The sequence below is a fragment of the Oncorhynchus keta genome, unplaced genomic scaffold (assembly GCF_023373465.1).
Source record: "Oncorhynchus keta strain PuntledgeMale-10-30-2019 unplaced genomic scaffold, Oket_V2 Un_scaffold_6055_pilon_pilon, whole genome shotgun sequence".
Classification (NCBI taxonomy): domain Eukaryota; kingdom Metazoa; phylum Chordata; class Actinopteri; order Salmoniformes; family Salmonidae; genus Oncorhynchus; species Oncorhynchus keta.
The window spans coordinates 159,141-185,366 of NW_026290974.1; the positions used below are offsets into that span (position 1 = coordinate 159,141).

Sequence of the window (26,226 nt, forward strand, 5' to 3'; positions counted from 1 at the left end):
GTAAGGGTCTGAATACTTTATGAATGGACTGTATATCTATGAACCAGGCCAGTAAGGGTCGGGATGTACTGTATATCTATGAACCAGGCCAGTAACGGTCTGAATACTTTATGAATGGACTGTATATCTATGAACCAGGCCAGTAAGGGTCTGAGTGGACTGTATATCTATGAACCAGGTCAGTAAGGGTCTGAATACTTTATGAATGGACTGTATATCTATGAACCAGGCCAGTAAGGGTCTGAATGGACTGTATATCTATGAACCAGGCCAGTAAGGGTCTGAATACTTTCTGAATGGACTGTAGATCTATGAACCAGGCCAGTAAGGGTCTGAATACTTTCTGAATGTATATCTATGAACCAGGCCAGTAAGGGTCTGAAGTGGACTGTATATCTATGAACCAGGCCAGTAAGGGTCTGAGTGGACTGCATATCTATGAACCAGGCCAGTAAGGGTCTGAATGGACTGTATATCTATGAACCAGGCCAGTAAGGGGTCTGAATGACTGTATATCTATGAACCAGGCCAGTAAGGGTCTGAATGGACTGTATATCTATGAACCAGGCCAGTAAGGGTCTGAATGGACTGTATATCTATGAACCAGTTCAGTAAGGGTCTGAATACTTTATGAATGGACTGTATATCTATGAACCAGGCCAGTAAGGGTCTGAATGGACTGTATATCTATGAACCAGGCCAGTAAGGGTCTGAATGGACTGTATATCTATGAACCAGTTCAGTAAGGGTCTGAATACTTTCTGAATGGACTGTATATCTATGAACCAGGCCAGTAAGGGTCTGAATGGACTGTATATCTATGAACCAGGCCAGTAAGGGTCTGAGTGGACTGTATATCTATGAACCAGGCCAGTAAGGGTCTGAATACTTTCTGAATGGACTGTATATCTATGAACCAGGCCAGTAAGGGTCTGAATGGACTGTATATCTATGAACCAGGCCAGTAAGGGTCTGAATGGAACCAGGCCAGTAAGGGTCTGAATGGACTGTATATCTATGAACCAGGCCAGTAAGGGTCTGAATACTTTCTGAATGGACTGTATATCTATGAACCAGGCCAGTAAGGGTCTGAATACTTTCTGAATGGACTGTATATCTATGAACCAGGCCAGTAAGGGTCTGAATACTTTCTGAATGGACTGTATATCTATGAACCAGGCCAGTAAGGGTCTGAATACTGAATGGACTGTATATCTATGAACCAGGCCAGTAAGGGTCTGAATATGAATGGACTGTATATCTATGAACCAGGTCAGTAAGGGTCTGAATGGACTGTATATCTATGAACCAGGCCAGTAAGGGTCTGAATGGACTGTATATCTATGAACCAGGCCAGTAAGGGTCTGAATGGACTGTATATCTATGAACCAGGCCAGTAAGGGGTCTGAATGGACTGTATATCTATGAACCAGGCCAGTAAGGGTCTGAATGGACTGTATATCTATGAACCAGGCCAGTAAGGGTCTGAATACTTTCTGAATGGACTGTATATCTATGAACCAGGCCAGTAAGGGTCTGAATGGACTGTATATCTATGAACCAGGCCAGTAAGGGTCTGATACTTTCTGAATGGACTGTATATCTATGAACCAGGCCAGTAAGGGTCTGAATGGACTGTATATCTATGAACCAGGCCAGTAAGGGTCTGAATACTTTCTGAATGGACTGTATATCTATGAACCAGGCCAGTAAGGGTCTGAATGGACTGTATATCTATGAACCAGGCCAGTAAGGGGAATACTTTCTGAATGGACTGTATATCTATGAACCAGGCCAGTAAGTCTGAATACTTTCTGAATGGACTGTATATCTATGAACCAGGCCAGTAAGGGTCTGAATGGACTGTATATCTATGAACCAGGCCAGTAAGGGTCTGAATGGACTGTATATCTATGAACCAGGCCAGTAAGGGTCTGAATACTTTATGAATGGACTGTATATCTATGAACCAGGCCAGTAAGGGTCTGAATGGACTGTATATCTATGAACCAGGCCAGTAAGGGTCTGAATGGACTGTATATCTATGAACCAGGCCAGTAAGGGTCTGAATGGACTGTATATCTATGAACCAGGCCAGTAAGGGTCTGAATGGACTGTATATCTATGAACCAGGCCAGGAAGGGTCTGAATGGACTGTATATCTATGAACCAGGCCAGTAAGGGTCTGAATACTTTCTGAATGGACTGTATATCTATGAACCAGGCCAGTAAGGGTCTGAATACTTTCTGAATGGACTGTATATCTATGAACCAGTTCAGTAAGGGTCTGAATACTTTCTGAATGGACTGTATATCTATGAACCAGGCCAGTAAGGGTCTGAGTGGACTGTATATCTATGAACCAGGCCAGTAAGGGTCTGAATGGACTGTATATCTATGAACCAGGCCAGTAAGGGTCTGAATGTACTGTATATCTATGAACCAGGCCAGCAAGGGTCTGAATGGACTGTATATCTATGAACCAGGCCAGTAAGGGTCTGAATGGACTGTATATCTATGAACCAGGCCAGTAAGGGTCTGAATGTACTGTATATCTATGAACCAGGCCAGCAAGGGTCTGAATGACTGTATATCTATGAACCAGGCCAGAAAGGGTCTGAATGGACTGTATATCTATGAACCAGGCCAGTAAGGGTCTGAATACTTTCTGAATGGACAGTATATCTATGAACCAGGCCAGTAAGTGTCTGAATGGACTGTATATCTATGAACCAGGCCAGTAAGGGTCTGAATACTTTCTGAATGGACTGAACCAGGCCAGTAAGTGTCTGAATGGACTGTATATCTATGAACCAGGCCAGTAAGGGTCTGAGTGGACTGTATATCTATGAACCAGGCCAGTAAGGGTCTGAATGGACTGTATATCTATGAACCAGGCCAGTAAGGGTCTGACTTTCTGAATGGACTGTATATCTATGAACCAGGCCAGTAAGGGTCTGAATGGACTGTATATCTATGAACCAGGCCAGTAAGGGTCTGAATGGACTGTATATCTATGAACCAGGCCAGTAAGGGTCTGAATGGACTGTATATCTATGAACCAGGCCAGTAAGGGTCTGAATGGACTGTATATCTATGAACCAGGCCAGGAAGGGTCTGAATGGACTGTATATCTATGAACCAGGCCAGTAAGGGTCTGAATACTTTCTGAATGGACTGTATATCTATGAACCAGGCCAGTAAGGGTCTGAATACTTTCTGAATGGACTGTATATCTATGAACCAGGCCAGTAAGGGTCTGAATGGACTGTATATCTATGAACCAGGCCAGAAAGGGTCTGAATGGACTGTAATATCTATGAACCAGGCCAGTAAGGGTCTGAATGGACTGTATATCTATGAACCAGGCCAGTAAGGGTCTGAATACTTTCTGAATGGACAGTATATCTATGAACCAGGCCAGTAAGGGGTCTGAATGACTGTATATCTATGAACCAGGCCAGTAAGGGTCTGAATACTTTCTGAATGGACTGTATATCTATGAACCAGGCCAGTAAGGGTCTGAGTGGACTGTATATCTATGAACCAGGCCAGTAAGGGTCTGAGTGGACTGTATATCTATGAACCAGGCCAGTAAGGGTCTGAATGTACTGTATATCTATGAACCTGGCCAGCAAGGGTCTGAATGGACTGTATATCTATGAACCAGGCCAGTAAGGGTCTGAATGGACTGTATATCTATGAACCAGGTCAGTAAGGGTCTGAATACTTTATGAATGGACTGTATATCTATGAACCAGGCCAGTAAGTGTCTGAATCTGTATATCTATGAACCAGGCCAGTAAGGGTCTGAATGGACTGTATATCTATGAACCAGGCCAGTAAGGGTCTGAATGGACTGTATATCTATGAACCAGGCCAGGAAGGGTCTGAATGGACTGTATATCTATGAACCAGGCCAGTAAGGGTCTGAATACTTTCTGAATGGACTGTATATCTATGAACCAGGCCAGTAAGGGTCTGAGTGGACTGTATATCTATGAACCAGGTCAGTAAGGGTCTGAATACTTTATGAATGGACTGTATATCTATGAACCAGGCCAGTAAGGGTCTGAATGGACTGTATATCTATGAACCAGGCCAGTAAGGGTCTGAATGGACTGTATATCTATGAACCAGGCCAGTAAGGGTCTGAATGGACTGTATATCTATGAACCAGGCCAGTAAGGGTCTGAATACTTTCTGAATGGACAGTATATCTATGAACCAGGCCAGTAAGTGTCTGAATGGACTGTATATCTATGAACCAGGCCAGTAAGGGTCTGAATACTTTCTGAATGGACAGTATATCTATGAACCAGGCCAGTAAGTGTCTGAATGGACTGTATATCTATGAACCAGGCCAGTAAGGGTCTGAATACTTTCTGAATGGACTGTATATCTATGAACCAGGCCAGTAAGGGTCTGAGTGGACTGTATATCTATGAACCAGGCCAGTAAGGGTCTGAGTGGACTGTATATCTATGAACCAGGTCAGTAAGGGTCTGAATACTTTATGAATGGACTGTATATCTATGAACCAGGCCAGTAAGGGTCTGAATGGACTGTATATCTATGAACCAGGCCAGTAAGGGTCTGAATGGACTGTATATCTATGAACCAGGCCAGTAAGGGTCTGAATGGACTGTATATCTATGAACCAGGCCAGTAAGGGTCTGAATGGACTGTATATCTATGAACCAGGCCAGTAAGGGTCTGAATGGACTGTATATCTATGAACCAGGTCAGTAAGGGTCTGAATACTTTCTGAATGGACTGTATATCTATGAACCAGGCCAGTAAGGGTCTGAATACTTTCTGAATGGACTGTATATCTATGAACCAGGCCAGTAAGGGTCTGAATACTTTCTGAATGGACTGTATATCTATGAACCAGGCCAATAAGGGTCTGAATGGACTGTATATCTATGAACCAGGCCAGGAAGGGTCTGAATGGACTGTATATCTATGAACCAGGCCAGTAAGGGTCTGAATGGACTGTATATCTATGGACCAGGTCAGTAAGGGTCTGAATACTTTCTGAATGGACTGTATATCTATGAACCAGGCCAGTAAGGGTCTGAATGGACTGTATATCTATGAACCAGGCCAGTAAGGGTCTGAATACTTTCTGAATGGACTGTATATCTATGAACCAGGCCAGTAAGGGTCTGAATGGACTGTATATCTATGAACCAGGCCAGTAAGGGTCTGAATGGACTGTATATCTATGAACCAGGCCAGTAAGGGTCTGAATGGACTGTATATCTATGAACCAGGCCAGCAAGGGTCTGAATGGACTGTATATCTATGAACCAGGCCAGTAAGGGTCTGAATGGACTGTATATCTATGAACCAGGTCAGTAAGGGTCTGAATACTTTCTGAATGGACTGTATATCTATGAACCAGGCCAGTAAGGGTCTGAATGGACTGTATATCTATGAACCAGGCCAGTAAGGGTCTGAATGGACTGTATATCTATGAACCAGGCCAGTAAGGGTCTGTCTGAATGGACTGTATATCTATGAACCAGGCCAGTAAGGGTCTGAATACTTTCTGAATGGACTGTATATCTATGAACCAGGCCAGTAAGGGAATACTTTCTGAATGGACTGTATATCTATGAACCAGGCCAGAAAGGGTCTGAATGGACTGTAATATCTATGAACCAGGCCAGTAAGTGTCTGAATGGACTGTATATCTATGAACCAGGCCAGTAAGGGTCTGAATACTTTCTGAATGGACAGTATATCTATGAACCAGGCCAGTAAGGGGTCTGAATGGACTGTATATCTATGAACCAGGCCAGTAAGGGTCTGAATACTTTCTGAATGGACTGTATATCTATGAACCAGGCCAGTAAGGGTCTGAATAGTTTCTGAATGGACTGTATATCTATGAACCAGGCCAGTAAGGGTCTGAGTGGACTGTATATCTATGAACCAGGCCAGAACCAGGTATATCAGAACCAGGTCAGTAAGGGTCTGAATACTTTATGAATGGACTGTATATCTATGAACCAGGCCAGTAAGGGTCTGAATGGAATACTTGAACCAGGCCAGTAGGGTCTGAATGGACTGTATATCTATGAACCAGGCCAGTAAGGGTCTGAATACTTTCTGAATGGACTGTATATCTATGAACCAGGCCAGTAAGGGTCTGAATGGACTGTATATCTATGAACCAGGCCAGTAAGGGTCTGAATACTTTCTGAATGGACTGTATATCTATGAACCAGGCCAGTAAGGGTCTGGACTGTATATCTATGAACCAGGCCAGTTCTGAATGGACTGTATATCTATGAACCAGGCCAGTAAGGGTCTGAATACTGGCCAGCAAGGGTCTGAATGGACTGTATATCTATGAACCAGGCCAGTAAGGGTCTGAATGACTGTATATCTTCTGAATGGAATGGACTGTATATCTATGAACCAGGCCAGTAAGGGTCTGAATGGACTGTATATCTATGAACCAGGCCAGTAAGGGGAATGGACTGTATATCTATGAACCAGGCCAGTAAGGGTCTGAATGGACTGTATATCTATGAACCAGGCCAGGAAGGGTCTGAATGGACTGTATATCTATGAACCAGGCCAGTAAGGGGTCTGAATGGACTGTATATCTATGAACCAGGCCAGTAAGGGTCTGAATGACTGTATATCTATGAACCAGGCCAGTAAGGGTCTGAATCTGAATGGACTGTATATCTATGAACCAGGCCAGTAAGGGTCTGAATGACTGTATATCTATGAACCAGGTCAGTAAGGGGTCTGAATGGACTGTATATCTATGAACCAGGCCAGTAAGGGGTCTGAATGACTGTATATCTATGAACCAGTTCAGTAAGGGTCTGAATACTTTATGAATGGACTGTATATCTATGAACCAGTAAGGGTCACTGTGAACCAGGCCGGTCTGAATACTTTCTGAATGGACTGTATATCTATGAACCAGGCCAGTAAGGGTCTGAATGGACTGTATATCTATGAACCAGGCCAGTAAGGGTCTGAATACTTTCTGAATGGACAGTATATCTATGAACCAGGCCAGTAAGGGTCTGAATGGACTGTATATCTATGAACCAGGCCAGTAAGGGTCTGAAACTTTCTGAATGGACTTGAACCAGGCCCTGAATGGACTGTATATCTATGAACCAGGCCAGTAAGGCTCTGAATACTTTCTGAATGGACTGTATATCTATGAACCAGGCCAGTAAGGGTCTGAGTGGACTGTATATCTATGAACCAGGCCAGTAAGTGTCTGAATGGACTGTATATCTATGAACCAGGCCAGTAAGGGTCTGAATACTTTCTGAATGGACAGTATATCTATGAACCAGGCCAGTAAGTGTCTGAATGGACTGTATATCTATGAACCAGGCCAGGAAGGGTCTGAATGGACTGTATATCTATGAACCAGGCCAGGAAGGGTCTGAATGGACTGTATATCTATGAACCAGGCCAGTAAGGGTCTGAATACTTTCTGAATGGACTGTATATCTATGAACCAGGTCAGTAAGGGTCTGAGTGGACTGTATATCTATGAACCAGGCCAGTAAGGGTCTGAATACTTTCTGAATGGACTGTATATCTATGAACCAGGCCAGTAATGGTCTGAATACTTTATGAATGGACTGTATATCTATGAACCAGGTCAGTAAGGGTCTGAATACTTTATGAATGGACTGTATATCTATGAACCAGGCCAGTAAGGGTCGGGATGTACTGTATATCTATGAACCAGGCCAGTAACGGTCTGAATACTTTCTGAATGGACTGTATATCTATGAACCAGGCCCTGAATGGAGTATATCTATGAACCAGGCCAGTAAGGGTCTGAATACTTTCTGAATGGACTGTATATCTATGAACCAGGCCAGTAAGGGTCTGAGTGGACTGTATATCTATGAACCAGGCCAGTAAGGGTCTGAATGTACTGTATATCTATGAACCTGGCCAGCAAGGGTCTGAATGGACTGTATATCTATGAACCAGGCCAGTAAGGGTCTGAATGGACTGTATATCTATGAACCAGTTCAGTAAGGGTCTGAATACTTTATGAATGGACTGTATATCTATGAACCAGGCCAGTAAGGGTCTGACTGTATATCTATGAACCAGGCCAGTAAGGGTCTGAATGGACTGTATATCTATGAACCAGGCCAGTAAGGGTCTGAATACTTTCTGAATGGACTGTATATCTATGAACCAGGTCAGTAAGGGTCTGAATACTTTCTGAATGGACTGTATATCTATGAACCAGGCCAGTAAGTGTCTGAATGGACTGTATATCTATGAACCAGGCCAGTAAGGGTCTGAATGGACTGTATATCTATGAACCAGGCCAGTAAGGGTCTGAATGGACTGTATATCTATGAACCAGGCCAGTAAGGGTCTGAATGGACTGTATATCTATGAACCAGGCCAGTAAGGGTCTGAATACTTTCTGAATGGACTGTATATCTATGAACCAGGCCAGTAAGGGTCTGAATGGACTGTATATCTATGAACCAGGCCAGTAAGGTCTGAATACTTTCTGAATGGACTGTATATCTATGAACCAGGCCAGTAAGGGTCTGAATACTTTCTGAATGGACTGTATATCTATGAACCAGGCCAGTAAGGGTCTGAGTGGACTGTATATCTATGAACCAGGCCAGTAAGGGTCTCTTTATGAATGGACTGTATATCTGAACCAGGCCAGTAAGTGTCTGAATGGACTGTATATCTATGAACCAGGCCAGTAAGGGTCTGGAATATCTTGAACCAGGCCAGTAAGGGTCTGAATGGACTGTATATCTATGAACCAGGCCAGTAAGGGTCTGAATACTTTCTGAATGGACTGTATATCTATGAACCAGGCCAGTAAGGGTCTGAATACTTTCTGAATGGACTGTATATCTATGAACCAGGCCAGTAACGGTCTGAATACTTTATGAATGGACTGTATATCTATGAACCAGTTCAGTAAGGGTCTGAATACTTTCTGAATGGACTGTATATCTATGAGCCAGGCCAGTAAGGGTCTGAATGGACTGTATATCTATGAACCAGGTCAGTAAGGGTCTGAATACTTTATGAATGGACTGTATATCTATGAACCAGGCCAGTAAGGGTCTGAATGGACTGTATATCTATGAACCAGGCCAGTAAGGGTCTGAATGGACTGTATATCTATGAACCAGTTCAGTAAGGGTCTGAATACTTTATGAATGGACTGTATATCTATGAACCAGGCCAGTAAGGGTCTGAATGGACTGTATATCTATGAACCAGGCCAGGAAGGGTCTGAATGGACTGTATATCTATGAACCAGGCCAGTAAGGGTCTGAATACTTTCTGAATGGACTGTATATCTATGAACCAGGCCAGTAAGGGTCTGAATACTTTCTGAATGGACAGTATATCTATGAACCAGGCCAGTAAGTGTCTGAATGGACTGTATATCTATGAACCAGGCCAGTAAGGGTCTGAATGGACTGTATATCTATGAACCAGGCCAGTAAGGGTCTGAATGGACTGTATATCTATGAACCAGGCCAGGAAGGGTCTGAATGGACTGTATATCTATGAACCAGGCCAGTAAGGGTCTGAATACTTTCTGAATGGACTGTATATCTATGAACCAGGCCAGTAAGGGTCTGAATGGACTGTATATCTATGAACCAGGCCAGTAAGGGTCTGAATACTTTCTGAATGGACTGTATATCTATGAACCAGGCCAGTAAGGGTCTGAATGGACTGTATATCTATGAACCAGGCCAGTAAGGGTCTGAATACTGTATATCTATGAACCAGGCCAGTAAGGGTCTGAATGGACTGTATATCTATGAACCAGGCCAGTAAGGGTCGGGATGGACTGTATATCTATGAACCAGGCCAGTAACGGTCTGAATACTTTATGAATGGACTGTATATCTATGAACCAGGCCAGTAAGGGTCTGAATGGACTGTATATCTATGAACCAGTTCAGTAAGGGTCTGAATGGACTGTATATCTATGAACCAGGCCAGTAAGGGGTCTGAATGACTGTATATCTATGAACCAGGCCAGCAAGGGGTCTGAATGACTGTATATCTATGAACCAGGCCAGTAAGGGGTCTGAATGACTGTATATCTATGAACCAGGTCAGTAAGGGGTCTGAATGACTGTATATCTATGAACCAGGCCAGTAAGGGGTCTGAATGACTGTATATCTATGAACCAGGTCAGTAAGGGTCTGAATGGACTGTATATCTATGAACCAGGTCAGTAACGGTCTGAATACTTTCTGAATGGACTGTATATCTATGAACCAGGCCAGTAAGGGGTCTGAATGACTGTAGATCTATGAACCAGGCCAGTAAGGGTCTAAATACATTTACATTTACATTTAAGTCATTTAGCAGACGCTCTTATCCAGAGCGACTTACAAATTGGTGCATACACCTTATGACAACCAGTGGAACAGCCACTTGCATCTAAATCTTGTTGGGGGGGAGAAGGGGGGTGAGAAGGATTACTTACCCTTACTTACCCTATCCTAGGTATTCCTTGAAGAGGTGGGGTTTCAGGTGTCTCCGGAAGGTGGTGATTGACTCCGCTGTCCTGGCGTCGTGAGGAGTTTGTTCCACCATTGGGGGCCAGAGCAGCGAACAGTTTTGACTGGGCTGAGCGGGAACTGTACTTCCTCAGTGGTAGGGAGGCGAGCAGGCCAGAGGTGGATGAACGCAGTGCCCTTGTTTGGGTGTAGGGCCTGATCAGAGCCTGGAGGTACTGAGGTGCCGTTCCCCTCACAGCTCCGTGGCGAGCACCATGGTCTTGTAGCGGATGCGAGCTTCAACTGGAAGCCAGTGGAGAGAGCGGAGGAGCGGGGTGACGTGAGAGAACTTGGGAAGGTTGAACACCAGACGGGCTGCGGCGTTCTGGATGAGTTGTAGGGGTTTAATGGCACAGGCAGGGAGCCCAGCCAACAGCGAGTTGCAGTAATCAAGACGGGAGATGACAAGTGCCTGGATTAGGACCTGCGCCGCTTCCTGTGTGAGGCAGGGTCGTACTCTGCGGATGTTGTAGAGCATGAACCTACAGGAACGGGACACCGCCTTGATGTTAGTTGAGAACGTCAGGGTGTTGTCCAGGATCACCCCAAGGTTCTTAGCGCTCTGGGAGGAGGACACAATGGAGTTGTCAACCGTGATGGCGAGATCATGGAACGGGCAGTCCTTCCCCGGGAGGAAGAGGAGCTCCGTCTTGCTGAGGTTCAGCTTGAGGTGGTGATCCGTCATCCACACTGATATGTCTGCCAGACATGCAGAGATGCGATTCGCCACCTGGTCATCAGAAGGGGGAAAGGAGAAGATTAATTGTGTGTCGTCTGCATAGCAATGATAGGAGAGACCATGTGAGGTTATGACAGAGCCAAGTGACTTGGTGTATAGCGAGAATAAGAGAGGGCCTAGAACAGAGCCCTGGGGGACACCAGTGGTGAGAGCGCGTGGTGAGGAGACAGATTCTCGCCACGCCACCTGGTAGGAGCGACCTGTCAGGTAGGACGCAATCCAAGCGTGGGCCGCGCCGGAGATGCCCAACTCGGAGAGGGTGGAGAGGAGGATCTGATGGTTCACAGTATCGAAGGCAGCCGATAGGTCTAGAAGGATGAGAGCAGAGGAGAGAGAGTTAGCTTTAGCAGTGCGGAGCGCCTCCGTGATACAGAGAAGAGCAGTCTCAGTTGAATGACTAGTCTTGAAACCTGACTGATTTGGATCAAGAAGGTCATTCTGAGAGAGATAGCGGTAGAGCTGGCCAAGGACAGCACGCTCAAGAGTTTTGGAGAGAAAAGAGAGAAGGGATACTGGTCTGTAGTTGTTGACATCGGGAGGGATCGAGTGTAGGTTTTTTCAGAAGGGGGTGCAACTCTCGCTCTCTTGAAGACGGGAGGGACGTAGCCAGCGGTCAGGGATGAGTTGATGAGCGAGGTGAGGTAGGGAGAAGGTCTCCGGAAATGGTCTGGAGAAGAGAGGAGGGGATAGGGTCAAGCGGGCAGGTTGTTGGGCGGCCGGCCGTCACAAGACGCGAGATTTCATCTGGAGAGAGAGGGGAGAAAGAGGTCAGAGCATAGGGTAGGGCAGTGTGAGCAGAGCCAGCGGTGTCGTTTGACTTAGCAAACGAGGATCGGATGTCATCGACCTTCTTTTCAAAATGGTTGACGAAGTCATCTGCAGAGAGGAGGAGGGAGGGGGGGATTCAGGAGGAGGAGAAGGTGGCAAAGAGCTTCCTAGGGTTAGAGGCAGATGCTTGGAATTTAGAATGGTAGAAAGTGGCTTTAGCAGCAGAGACAGAGGAGGAAAATGTAGAGAGGAGGGAGTGAAAGGATGCCAGGTCCGCAGGGAGGCGAGTTTTCCTCCATTTCCGCTCGGCTGCCCGGAGCCCTGTTCTGTGAGCTCGCAATGAGTCGTCGAGCCACGGAGCGGGGGGAGGACCGAGCCGGCCTGGAGGATAGGGGACATAGGGAGTCAAAGGATGCAGTAAGGGAGGAGAGGAGGGTTGAGGAGGCAGAATCAGGAGATAGGTTGGAGAAAGTTTGAGCAGAGGGAAGAGAAGATAGGATGGAAGAGGAGAGAGTAGCGGGGGAGAGAGAGCGAAGGTTGGGACGGCGCGATACCATCCGAGTAGGGGCAGTGTGGGAAGTGTTGGATGAGAGCGAGAGGGAAAAGGATACAAGGTAGTGGTCGGAGACTTGGAGGAGTTGCAATGAGGTTAGTGGAAGAACAGCATCTAGTAAAGATGAGGTCAAGCGTATTGCCTGCCTTGTGAGTAGGGGGAAGGTGAGAGGGTGAGGTCAAAAGAGGAGAGGAGTGGAAAGAAGGAGGCAGAGAGGAATGAGTCAAAGGTAGACGTGGGGAGGTTAAAGTCGCCCAGAACTGTGAGAGGTGAGCCGTCCTCAGGAAAGGAGCTTATCAAGGCATCAAGCTCATTGATGAACTCTCCGAGGAACCTGGAGGGCGATAAATGATAAGGATGTTAAGCTTGAAAGGGCTGGTAACTGTGACAGCATGGAATTCAAAGGAGGCAATAGACAGATGGGTAAGGGAGAAAGAGAGAAAGACCACTTGGGAGAGATGAGGATCCCGGTGCCACCACCCCGCTGACCAGAAGCTCTCGGGGTGTGCGAGAACACGTGGGCGGACGAGGAGAGAGCAGTAGGAGTAGCAGTGTTATCTGTGGTGATCCATGTTTCCGTCAGTGCCAAGAAGTCAAGGGACTGGAGGGAGGCATAGGCTGAGATGAACTCTGCCTTGTTGGCCGCAGATTGGCAGTTCCAGAGGCTACCAGAGACCTGGAACTCCACGTGGGTCGTACGCGCTGGGACCACCAGGTTAGGGTGGTCGCGGCCACGCGGTGTGGAGCATTTGTATGGTCTGTGCAGAGAGGAGAGAACAGGGATAGACAGACACATAGTTGACAGGCTACAGAAAAGGCTACGCTAATGCAAGGAAATTGGAATGACAAGCGGACTACACGTCTCGAATGTTCAGAAAGTTAAGCTTACGTAGCAAGAATCTTATTGACTAAAATGATTAAAATGATACAGTACTGCTAAAGTAGGCTATCTATGAACCAGGCCAGTAAGGCTCTGAATACTTTCTGAATGGACTGTATATCTATAAGGCTCTGAATACTTTCTGAATGGACTGTATATCTATGAACCAGGCCAGTAAGGGTCTGAATACTTTCTGAATGGACTGTATATCTATGAACCAGGCCAGTAAGGGTCTGAATACTTTCTGAATGGATGGTATATCTATGAACCAGGCCAGCAAGGGGTCTGAATGGACTGTATATCTATGAACCAGGCCAGCAAGGGGTCTGAATGACTGTATATCTATGAACCAGTTCAGTAAGGGTCTGAATACTTTCTGAATGGACTGTAGATCTATGAACCAGGCCAGTAAGGGGTCTGAATGACTGTATATCTATGAACCAGGCCAGCAAGGGGTCTGAATGACTGTATATCTATGAACCAGGCCAGTAAGGGGTCTGAATGACTGTATATCTATGAACCAGGTCAGTAAGGGGTCTGAATGACTGTATATCTATGAACCAGGCCAGTAAGGGGTCTGAATGACTGTATATCTATGAACCAGGTCAGTAAGGGTCTGAATGGACTGTATATCTATGAACCAGGTCAGTAAGGGTCTGAATACTTTCTGAATGGACTGTATATCTATGAACCAGGCCAGTAAGGGTCTGAATACTTTCTGAATGGACTGTATATCTATGAACCAGGCCAGTAAGGGGTCTGAATGACTGTAGATCTATGAACCAGGCCAGTAAGGGTCTAAATACTTCCTGAATGGACTGTATATCTATGAACCAGGCCAGTAAGGCTCTGAATACTTTCTGAATGGACTGTATATCTATGAACCAGGCCAGTAAGGGTCTGAATACTTTCTGAATGGACTGTATATCTATGAACCAGGCCAGTAAGGGTCTGAATACTTTCTGAATGGATGGTATATCTATGAACCAGGCCAGCAAGGGGTCTGAATGGACTGTATATCTATGAACCAGTTCAGTAAGGGTCTGAATACTTTCTGAATGGACTGTATATCTATGAACCAGGCCAGTAAGGGGTCTGAATGACTGTAGATCTATGAACCAGGCCAGTAAGGGTCTAAATACTTCCTGAATGGACTGTATATCTATGAACCAGGCCAGTAAGGCTCTGAATACTTTCTGAATGGACTGTATATCTATGAACCAGGCCAGTAAGGGTCTGAATACTTTCTGAATGGACTGTATATCTATGAACCAGGCCAGTAAGGGTCTGAATACTTTCTGAATGGACTGTATATCTATGAACCAGGTCAGTAAGGGTCTGAATACTTTATGAATGGACTGTATATCGATGAACCAGGCCAGCAAGGTGTCTGAATGACTGTATATCTATGAACCAGTTCAGTAAGGAACTGAATACTTTCTGAATGGACTGTATATCGATGAACCAGGTCAGTAAGGGTCTGAATACTTTATGAATGGACTGTATATCGATGAACCAGGCCAGCAAGGGGTCTGAATGACTGTATATCTATGAACCAGTTCAGTAAGGAACTGAATACTTTCTGAATGGACTGTATATCGATGAACCAGGCCAGTAAGGGTCTGAATGGAGTCTACAGTCTACAGTAGGATGGTAGTTTATATACAGCCTACAGTAGGATGGTAGTTGATATATACAGTAGTCTACAGTAGGATGGTAGTTTATATACAGCCTACAGTAGGATGGTAGTTTATTTATTTATTTTTTTATTTTATTATTATTTTTTTTAAACCTTTATTCAACCAGGCAAGTCAGTTAAGAACATATTCTTATTTTCAATGACGGCCTGGGAACAGTGGGTTAACTGCCTGTTCAGGGGCAGAACGACAGATTTGTACCTTGTCAGCTCGGGGGTTTGAACTCGCAACCTTACGGTTACTAGTCCAACGCTCTAACCACTAGGCTACGCAGCCTACAGTAGAATGGTAGTTGATATACAGCCTACAGTAGGATGGTAATATATAAATACAGTAGCCTACAGTAGGATGGTAGTAGATATATACAGCCTACAGTAGGATGGTAGTAGATATATACAGTAGTCTACAGTAGGATGGTAGTAGATATATACAGTAGACTAGTTGATATGCAGCCTACAGTAGGATGTAGTAGATATATACAGTAGACTACAGTAGGATGGTAGTAGATATATACAGTAGTCTACAGTAGGATGGTAGTAGATATATACAGTAGTCTACAGTAGGATGGTAGTAGATATATACAGTAGTCTACAGTAGGACAGTAGTAGATATATACAGTAGTCTACAGTAGGATGGTAGTTGATATATACAGTAGTCTACAGTAGGATGGTAGTAGATATATACAGTAGTCTACAGTAGGATGGTAGTAGATATATACAGTAGTCTACAGTAGGACAGTAGTAGATATATACAGTAGTCTACAGTAGGATGGTAGTTGATATATACAGTAGTCTACAGTAGGATGGTAGTAGATATATACAGTAGTCTACAGTAGGATGGTAGTAGATATATACAGTAGTCTACAGTAGGATGGTAGTAGATATATACAGTAGTCTACAGTAGGATGGTAGTAGATATATACAATAGTCTACAGTAGGATGGTAGTAGATATATACAGTAGTCTACAGTAGGATGGTAGTAGATATATACAGTAGCTTCCAGTTGAAGCTCGCATCCGCTACAAGACCATGGTGCTTGCCTACGGAGCTGTGAGGGGAACGGCACCTCAGTACCTCCAGGCTCTGATCAGGCCCTACACCCAAACAACGTTCATCCACCTCTGGCCTGCTCGCCTCCCTACCACTGAGGAAGTACAGTTCCCGCTCAGCCCAGTCAAAACTGTTCGCTGCTCTGGCCCCCAATGGTGGAACAAACTCCCTCACGACGCCAGGACAGCGGAGTCAATCACCACCTTCCGGAGACACCTGAAACCCCACCTCTTTAACGAATACCTAGGATAGGATAAAGTAATCCTTTTCACCCCCCCTTAAAAGATTTAGATGCACTATTGTAAAGTGGCTGTTCCACTGGATGTCATAAGGTGAATGCACCAATTTGTAAGTCGCTCTGGATAAGAGCGTCTGCTAAGTGACTTAAATGTAAATGTAAATGTAGTAGTCTACAGTAGGATGGTAGTAGATATATACAGTAGTCTACAGTAGGATGGTAGTAGATATATACAGTAGTCTACAGTAGGATGGTAGTAGATATATACAGTAGTCTACAGTAGGATGGTAGTAGATATATACAGTAGTATACAGTAGGATGGTAGTAGATATATACAGTAGTCTACAGTAGGATGGTAGTAGATATATACAGTAGTCTACAGTAGGATGGTAGTAGATATATACAGTATTCTACAGTAGGATGGTAGTTGATATATACAGTAGCCTACAGTAGGATGGTAGTAGATATATACAATAGTCTACAGTAGGATGGTAGTAGATATATACAGTAGTCTACAGTAGGATGGTAGTAGATATATACAGCAGTCTACAGTAGGATGGTAGTAGATATATACAGTAGTCTACAGTAGGATGGTAGTTGATATGCAGCCTACAGTAGGACAGAAGTAGATATATAGACTACAGTAGGATGGTAGTAGATATATACAGTAGTCTACAGTAGGATGGTAGTAGATATATAGACTACAGTAGGGTGGTAGTAGATATACAGCCTACAGTAGGATGGTAGTAGATATATACAGTAGACTACAGTAGGATGGTAGTAGATATATACAGTAGACTACAGTAGGATGGTAGTTGATATGCAGCCTACAGTAGGATGGTAGTTGATATATACAGTAGTCTACAGTAGGATGGTAGTAGATATATACAGTAGTCTACAGTAGGATGGTAGTTGATATATACAGTAGCCTACACTAGGATGGTAGTAGATATATACAGTATTCTACAGTAGGATGGTAGTTGATATATACAGTAGACTACACTAGGATGGTAGTAGATATATACAGTATTCTACAGTAGGATGGTAGTTGATATATACAGTAGACTACAGTAGGATGGTAGTTGATATGCAGCCTACAGTAGGATGGTAGTTGATATATACAGCAGCCTACAGTAGGATGGTAGTTGATATATACAGTAGTCTACAGTAGGATGGTAGTTGATATATACAGTAGTCTACAGTAGGATGGTAGTCGATATACAGCATACAGTAGGATGGTAGTAGATATATACAGTAGAATGGTAGTAGATATATACAGTAGGATGGTAGTCGATATACAGCATACAGTAGGATGGTAGTAGATATATACAGTAGAATGGTAGTAGATATATACAGTAGTCTACAGTAGGATGGTAGTTGATATATACAGTAGCCTACAGTAGGATGGTAGTAGATATATACAATAGTCTATAGTAGAATGGTAGTAGATATATACAGTAGTCTTCAGTAGGATGGTAGAAGATATATACAGTAGACTACAGTAGGATGGTAGTAGATATATACAGTAGTCTACAGTAGGATGGTAGTAGATATATACAATAGTCTACAGTAGGATGTAGTGGATATATACAATAGTCTACAGTAGGATGGTAGTTGATATATACAGTAGACTACAGTAGGATGGTAGTAGATATATACAGTAGACTACAGTAGGATGGTAGTTGATATGCAGCCTACAGTAGGATGGTAGTTGATATATACAGTAGTCTACAGTAGGATGGTAGTAGATATATACAGTAGTCTACAGTAGGATGGTAGTAGATATATACAGTAGTCTACAGTAGGATGGTAGTAGATATATACAGTAGTCTACAGTAGGATGGTAGTAGATATATACAATAGTCTACAGTAGGATGGTAGTAGATATATACAGTAGTCTACAGTAGGATGGTAGTAGATATATACAGTAGCTTCCAGTTGAAGCTCGCATCCGCTACAAGACCATGGTGCTTGCCTACGGAGCTGTGAGGGGAACGGCACCTCAGTACCTCCAGGCTCTGATCAGGCCCTACACCCAAACAAGGGCACTGCGTTCATCCACCTCTGGCCTGCTCGCCTCCCTACCACTGAGGAAGTACAGTTCCCGCTCAGCCCAGTCAAAACTGTTCGCTGCTCTGGCCCCCCAATGGTGGAACAAACTCCCTCACGACGCCAGGACAGCGGAGTCAATCACCACCTTCCGGAGACACCTGAAACCCCACCTCTTTAACGAATACCTAGGATAGGATAAAGTAATCCTTTTCACCCCCCTTAAAAAGATTTAGATGCACTATTGTAAAGTGGCTGTTCCACTGGATGTCATAAGGTGAATGCACCAATTTGTAAGTCGCTCTGGATAAGAGCGTCTGCTAAGTGACTTAAATGTAAATGTAAATGTAGTAGTCTACAGTAGGATGGTAGTAGATATATACAGTAGTCTACAGTAGGATGGTAGTAGATATATACAGTAGTCTACAGTAGGATGGTAGTAGATATATACAGTAGTCTACAGTAGGATGGTAGTAGATATATACAGTAGTATACAGTAGGATGGTAGTAGATATATACAGTAGTCTACAGTAGGATGGTAGTAGATATATACAGTAGTCTACAGTAGGATGGTAGTAGATATATACAGTATTCTACAGTAGGATGGTAGTTGATATATACAGTAGCCTACAGTAGGATGGTAGTAGATATATACAATAGTCTACAGTAGGATGGTAGTAGATATATACAGTAGTCTACAGTAGGATGGTAGTAGATATATACAGCAGTCTACAGTAGGATGGTAGTAGATATATACAGTAGTCTACAGTAGGATGGTAGTTGATATGCAGCCTACAGTAGGACAGAAGTAGATATATAGACTACAGTAGGATGGTAGTAGATATATACAGTAGTCTACAGTAGGATGGTAGTAGATATATAGACTACAGTAGGGTGGTAGTAGATATACAGCCTACAGTAGGATGGTAGTAGATATATACAGTAGACTACAGTAGGATGGTAGTAGATATATACAGTAGACTACAGTAGGATGGTAGTTGATATGCAGCCTACAGTAGGATGGTAGTTGATATATACAGTAGTCTACAGTAGGATGGTAGTAGATATATACAGTAGTCTACAGTAGGATGGTAGTTGATATATACAGTAGCCTACACTAGGATGGTAGTAGATATATACAGTATTCTACAGTAGGATGGTAGTTGATATATACAGTAGACTACACTAGGATGGTAGTAGATATATACAGTATTCTACAGTAGGATGGTAGTTGATATATACAGTAGACTACAGTAGGATGGTAGTTGATATGCAGCCTACAGTAGGATGGTAGTTGATATATACAGCAGCCTACAGTAGGATGGTAGTTGATATATACAGTAGTCTACAGTAGGATGGTAGTTGATATATACAGTAGTCTACAGTAGGATGGTAGTCGATATACAGCATACAGTAGGATGGTAGTAGATATATACAGTAGAATGGTAGTAGATATATACAGTAGGATGGTAGTCGATATACAGCATACAGTAGGATGGTAGTAGATATATACAGTAGAATGGTAGTAGATATATACAGTAGTCTACAGTAGGATGGTAGTTGATATATACAGTAGCCTACAGTAGGATGGTAGTAGATATATACAATAGTCTATAGTAGAATGGTAGTAGATATATACAGTAGTCTTCAGTAGGATGGTAGAAGATATATACAGTAGACTACAGTAGGATGGTAGTAGATATATACAGTAGTCTACAGTAGGATGGTAGTAGATATATACAATAGTCTACAGTAGGATGTAGTGGATATATACAATAGTCTACAGTAGGATGGTAGTTGATATATACAGTAGACTACAGTAGGATGGTAGTAGATATATACAGTAGACTACAGTAGGATGGTAGTTGATATGCAGCCTACAGTAGGATGGTAGTTGATATATACAGTAGTCTACAGTAGGATGGTAGTAGATATATACAGTAGTCTACAGTAGGATGGTAGTTGATATATACAGTAGCCTACACTAGGATGGTAGTAGATATATACAGTATTCTACAGTAGGATGGTAGTTGATATATACAGTAGACTACACTAGGATGGTAGTAGATATATACAGTATTCTACAGTAGGATGGTAGTTGATATATACAGTAGACTACAGTAGGATGGTAGTTGATATGCAGCCTACAGTAGGATGGTAGTTGATATATACAGCAGCCTACAGTAGGATGGTAGTTGATATATACAGTAGTCTACAGTAGGATGGTAGTTGATATATACAGTAGTCTACAGTAGGATGGTAGTCGATATACAGCATACAGTAGGATGGTAGTAGATATATACAGTAGAATGGTAGTAGATATATACAGTAGGATGGTAGTCGATATACAGCATACAGTAGGATGGTAGTAGATATATACAGTAGAATGGTAGTAGATATATACAGTAGTCTACAGTAGGATGGTAGTTGATATATACAGTAGCCTACAGTAGGATGGTAGTAGATATATACAATAGTCTATAGTAGAATGGTAGTAGATATATACAGTAGATGGTAGAAGATATACAGTAGACTACAGTAGGATGGTAGTAGATATATACAGTAGTCTACAGTAGGATGGTAGTAGATATATACAATAGTCTACAGTAGGATGTAGTGGATATATACAATAGTCTACAGTAGGATGGTAGTTGATATATACAGTAGTCTACAGTAGGATGGTAGTAGATATATACAATAGTCTACAGTAGGATGTAGTGGATATATACAATAGTCTACAGTAGGATGGTAGTAGATATATACAGTAGTCTACAGTAGGATGGTAGTACATATATACAGTAGCCTACAGTAGGATGGTAGTTGATATACAGCCTACAGTAGGATGGTAGTAGATATATACAGTAGTCTACAGTAGGATGGTAGTAGATATATACAGTAGCCTACAGTAGGATGGTAGTAGATATATACAGTAGTCTACAGTAGGATGGTAGTAGATATATACAGTAGCCTACAGTAGGATGGTAGTAGATATATACAGTAGTCTACAGTAGGATGGTAGTAGATATATACAGTACAGTTAGTAGGATGGTAGTAGATACATAGACTACAGTAGGACGGTGACTACAGTAGGCTCTAGTAGATAAAGACAAGGGCAGATGGTCCTTATCCAGCTCAGTTGGTAGAGCATGGCGCCTCCCTACCACTGAGGAAGTACAGTTCCCGACCACCCCAGTCAAATGACTGTTCGCTTTGGATAAAAGCGCTCTGGATGGTGGATACAAACTACCCTAGGACGGTACGATATACGACTACAGTAGGACAGTAGTAGATCATATAGATACAGCCTACTAGTAGTAGGAGGTAGTAGATATATAGATACATAGACTACAGTAGATAGTAGATATATAGACTACAGTAGGACAGTAGTAGATATATAGACTACTGGATGTAGGATGCAGCCTACAGTAGGATGGTAGTTGATATATAAGTCCTCTAGGATGGTAGTAGCTACAGTAGGATGGTAATATATAGTAGTCTACAGTAGGATGGTAGTAGATATATACAGTATTCTACAGTAGGATGGTAGTAGATATATACAGTAGACTACAGTAGGATGGTAGTAGATATACAGTAGTCTACAGTAGGATGGTAGTAGATATATACAGTAGACTACAGTAGGATGGTAGTTGATATATACAGTAGGATGGTAGTTGTCTACAGTAGGATGGTAGTAGATATATACAGTAGTCTACAGTAGGATGGTAGTATATATATACAGTATTCTACAGTAGGATGGTAGTAGATATATACAGTAGCCTACAGTAGGATGGTAGTAGATATATACAATAGTCTACAGTAGGATTAGTAGTAGATATATACAGTAGTCTACAGTAGGATGGTAGTAGATATATACAGCAGTCTACAGTAGGATGGTAGTAGATATATACAGTAGTCTACAGTAGGATGGTAGTTGATATATGCAGCCTACAGTAGGACGGTAGTAGATATATAGACTACAGTAGGACGGTAGTAGATACATAGACTACAGTAGGACGGTAGTAGATATATAGACTACAGTAGGATGGTAGTAGATATATACAGTAGACTACAGTAGGACGGTAGTAGATATATATAGACTACAGTAGGACAGTAGTAGATATATAGACTACAGTAGGATGGTAGTTGATATGCAGCCTACAGTAGGATGGTAGTTGATATATACAGTAGTCTACAGTAGGATGGTAGTAGATATATACAGTAGTCTACAGTAGGATGGTAGTTGATATATACAGTAGCCTACACTAGGATGGTAGTAGATATATACAGTATTCTACAGTAGGATGGTAGTTGATATATACAGTAGACTACACTAGGATGGTAGTAGATATATACAGTATTCTACAGTAGGATGGTAGTTGATATATACAGTAGACTACAGTAGGATGGTAGTTGATATGCAGCCTACAGTAGGATGGTAGTTGATATATACAGCAGCCTACAGTAGGATGGTAGTTGATATATACAGTAGTCTACAGTAGGATGGTAGTTGATATATACAGTAGTCTACAGTAGGATGGTAGTCGATATACAGCATACAGTAGGATGGTAGTAGATATATACAGTAGAATGGTAGTAGATATATACAGTAGGATGGTAGTCGATATACAGCATACAGTAGGATGGTAGTAGATATATACAGTAGAATGGTAGTAGATATATACAGTAGTCTACAGTAGGATGGTAGTTGATATATACAGTAGCCTACAGTAGGATGGTAGTAGATATATACAATAGTCTATAGTAGAATGGTAGTAGATATATACAGTAGTCTTCAGTAGGATGGTAGAAGATATATACAGTAGACTACAGTAGGATGGTAGTAGATATATACAGTAGTCTACAGTAGGATGGTAGTAGATATATACAATAGTCTACAGTAGGATGTAGTGGATATATACAATAGTCTACAGTAGGATGGTAGTTGATATATACAGTAGTCTACAGTAGGATGGTAGTAGATATATACAATAGTCTACAGTAGGATGTAGTGGATATATACAATAGTCTACAGTAGGATGGTAGTAGATATATACAGTAGTCTACAGTAGGATGGTAGTACATATATACAGTAGCCTACAGTAGGATGGTAGTTGATATACAGCCTACAGTAGGATGGTAGTAGATATATACAGTAGTCTACAGTAGGATGGTAGTAGATATATACAGTAGCCTACAGTAGGATGGTAGTAGATATATACAGTAGTCTACAGTAGGATGGTAGTAGATATATACAGTAGCCTACAGTAGGATGGTAGTTGATATACAGCCTACAGTAGGATGGTAGTAGATACATAGACTACAGTAGGACGGTAGTAGATATATAGACTACAGTAGGACAGTAGTAGATATATAGACTACAGTAGGACGGTAGTAGATATATAGACTACAGTAGGACGGTAGTAGATATATAGACTACAGTATAACAGTAGTAGATATATAGACTACAGTAGGCGGTAGTAGTAGATACAGTAGGACGGTAGTAGATACATAGACTACAGGACGGTAGTAGATATATAGACTACAGTAGGACGGTAGTAGATATATACAGTAGATACAGTAGGTCTGGTAGTAGATATTAGACTACAGTATTACAGTAGTAGATATATAGACTACAGTAGGACAGTAGTAGATATATAGACTACAGTAGGACGGTAGTAGATATATAGACTACAGTAGTAGATGGTAGTAGATATATACAGTAGACTACAGTAGGACGGTAGTAGATATATAGACTACAGTAGGACAGTAGTAGATATATAGACTACAGTAGGACAGTAGTAGATATATAGACTACAGTAGGACAGTAGTAGATATATAGACTACAGTAGGACAGTAGTAGATATATATAGACTACAGTAGGACAGTAGTAAACATGTCGTACCAGTCAATAGTTTGGACACACCTCATTCCAGGGTTGTTCTTTATTTGACTATTTTCTACATGGTAGAATACTAGTGAAGACATCACAACTATGAAATAACACATATGGAATCCTGTAGCAGCAAAAAAAGTGTTAAATATTAGCCACGCTTTGCCTTGATGACAGCTTTGCAAACTCTTGGCAAAAGATGTATTTGTCAATACAAAATTGCTTTTTAATTCTGTCATGGAAATACATGTATTTCCTATTACCAAGAAATGTACAGTTTCTACGTCTTTAGTTTTCCATGTGGTCCAATTTATCGGTGAATTTTTAAAACACTTAGCAACTTCTGATGCACACATTTTCAAGAAGCAAGACAATTCCCTCCAAGCAATTTGACAGCTGTTATAATCTATAATAAATAATAGCTGTCTTTGCCAGTATAATCTTATTTCATCATATTGTTTCTGAGTTGTTTCTCTCTTACCGTGCCAGCCCATGGAGTAGGGGAAGGAGATCTGAAACAGGTTATCATATTTAGTCAAGAGTCTCTTCATAATGGAGGCCAGTCCTGGAATAGAAAGAGAGAGTTCAGACTAATATATCTGGAGCTATCTAGAACACACTCATATACATAGTAGCACTTACCTCACTTCCTGTAACTATCTAGAACAAATTCATATACATAGTAGCACTTGCAACACTTCCTGGTGCCAGATCTCTCGCTGTTAGATGGTGGCACGCACGCATGAGCACACGCACGTACGCACACATACAGCATCGGAGTCTGCTGGGGGAGGACATCTCGTATTAATGGTTGGAATGTTTGATACCATTCCATTCACACCAATCCAGTCATTATTATGAGCCCTCTTCTCCTCAGCAGTCTCCACTGGGACACATATACCCACACAAACACTCCAAACAAACCACACTCCAGACAGCATAGTTTATTATTTCCCAGAATTAACCTTCTGCTGATATTTGGATCAAATGAAATCTGTCCTTCAAGGGCACCATACTGCTGGGAAAACAAACTAACCCACCAAGATAATTTTATGACAACACAACAGCTGCCTGTCATTTAAAAACAATGACAATAAAACAGGACAGAGGAATCTGTGTGAAAACACCTGATTTCCTTCCAGCAACAGATTATAGAATCAGTCACATTCATGCTCCAAAAATCCCCAGTCTGTCCACGACAACACAATTACTGATGCAAAGATTACTTAAATTGTGTTTCTCGCTTTACAATACAGATAAGGGGGATTATATTATTACGAACTACAAAGGGAAACCCAAACGTGAGCTGCCTAGTGACACGAGCCTACCAGAAAGCTAAATGCCTTTTATGCTCACTTCGAGTCAAGCAACACTGAAGCATGCACGTGAGCACCAGCTGTTCTGGATGACTGTGTGATAACACTCTCCGTAGCCGATGTGAGCAAGACCTTTAAACAGGTCAACATTCACAAAGCCACGGGGCCAGATGGATTACCAGGACGTGTACTCAAAGAAACTGTCCAGTGTCTTCACTGACATTTTCAACCTGTCCCTGACCGAGTCTGTAATACAAACATGTTTCAAGCAGACCACAATAGTCCCTGTGCCCAAGAACACTAAGGTAACCTGCCTAAATGACTACCGACCCGTAGCACTCACGTCTGTAGCCATGAAGTACTTTGAAAGGCTGGTCATGGCCCACATCAACACCATTATCCCAGAAATCCTACACCAACTCCAATTTCCATACTGCCCCAACAGATCTACAGATGATGCAATCTC

The 26,226-nt window shown here is 42.4% G+C and overlaps 1 protein-coding gene across 1 annotated transcript in view; it reads right to left on the reverse strand.

Moving 5' to 3' along the window:
- galt (galactose-1-phosphate uridylyltransferase) overlaps positions 1-26,226 on the reverse strand; it is a 189,401-nt gene that overhangs the window by 73,883 nt on the left and 89,292 nt on the right. Inside the window, exon 8 of the mRNA XM_052517206.1 lies at positions 24,926-25,009. Within this exon, the coding sequence (XP_052373166.1) occupies positions 24,926-25,009 (84 nt within the window). The remainder of the gene's footprint in view (positions 1-24,925; positions 25,010-26,226) is intronic.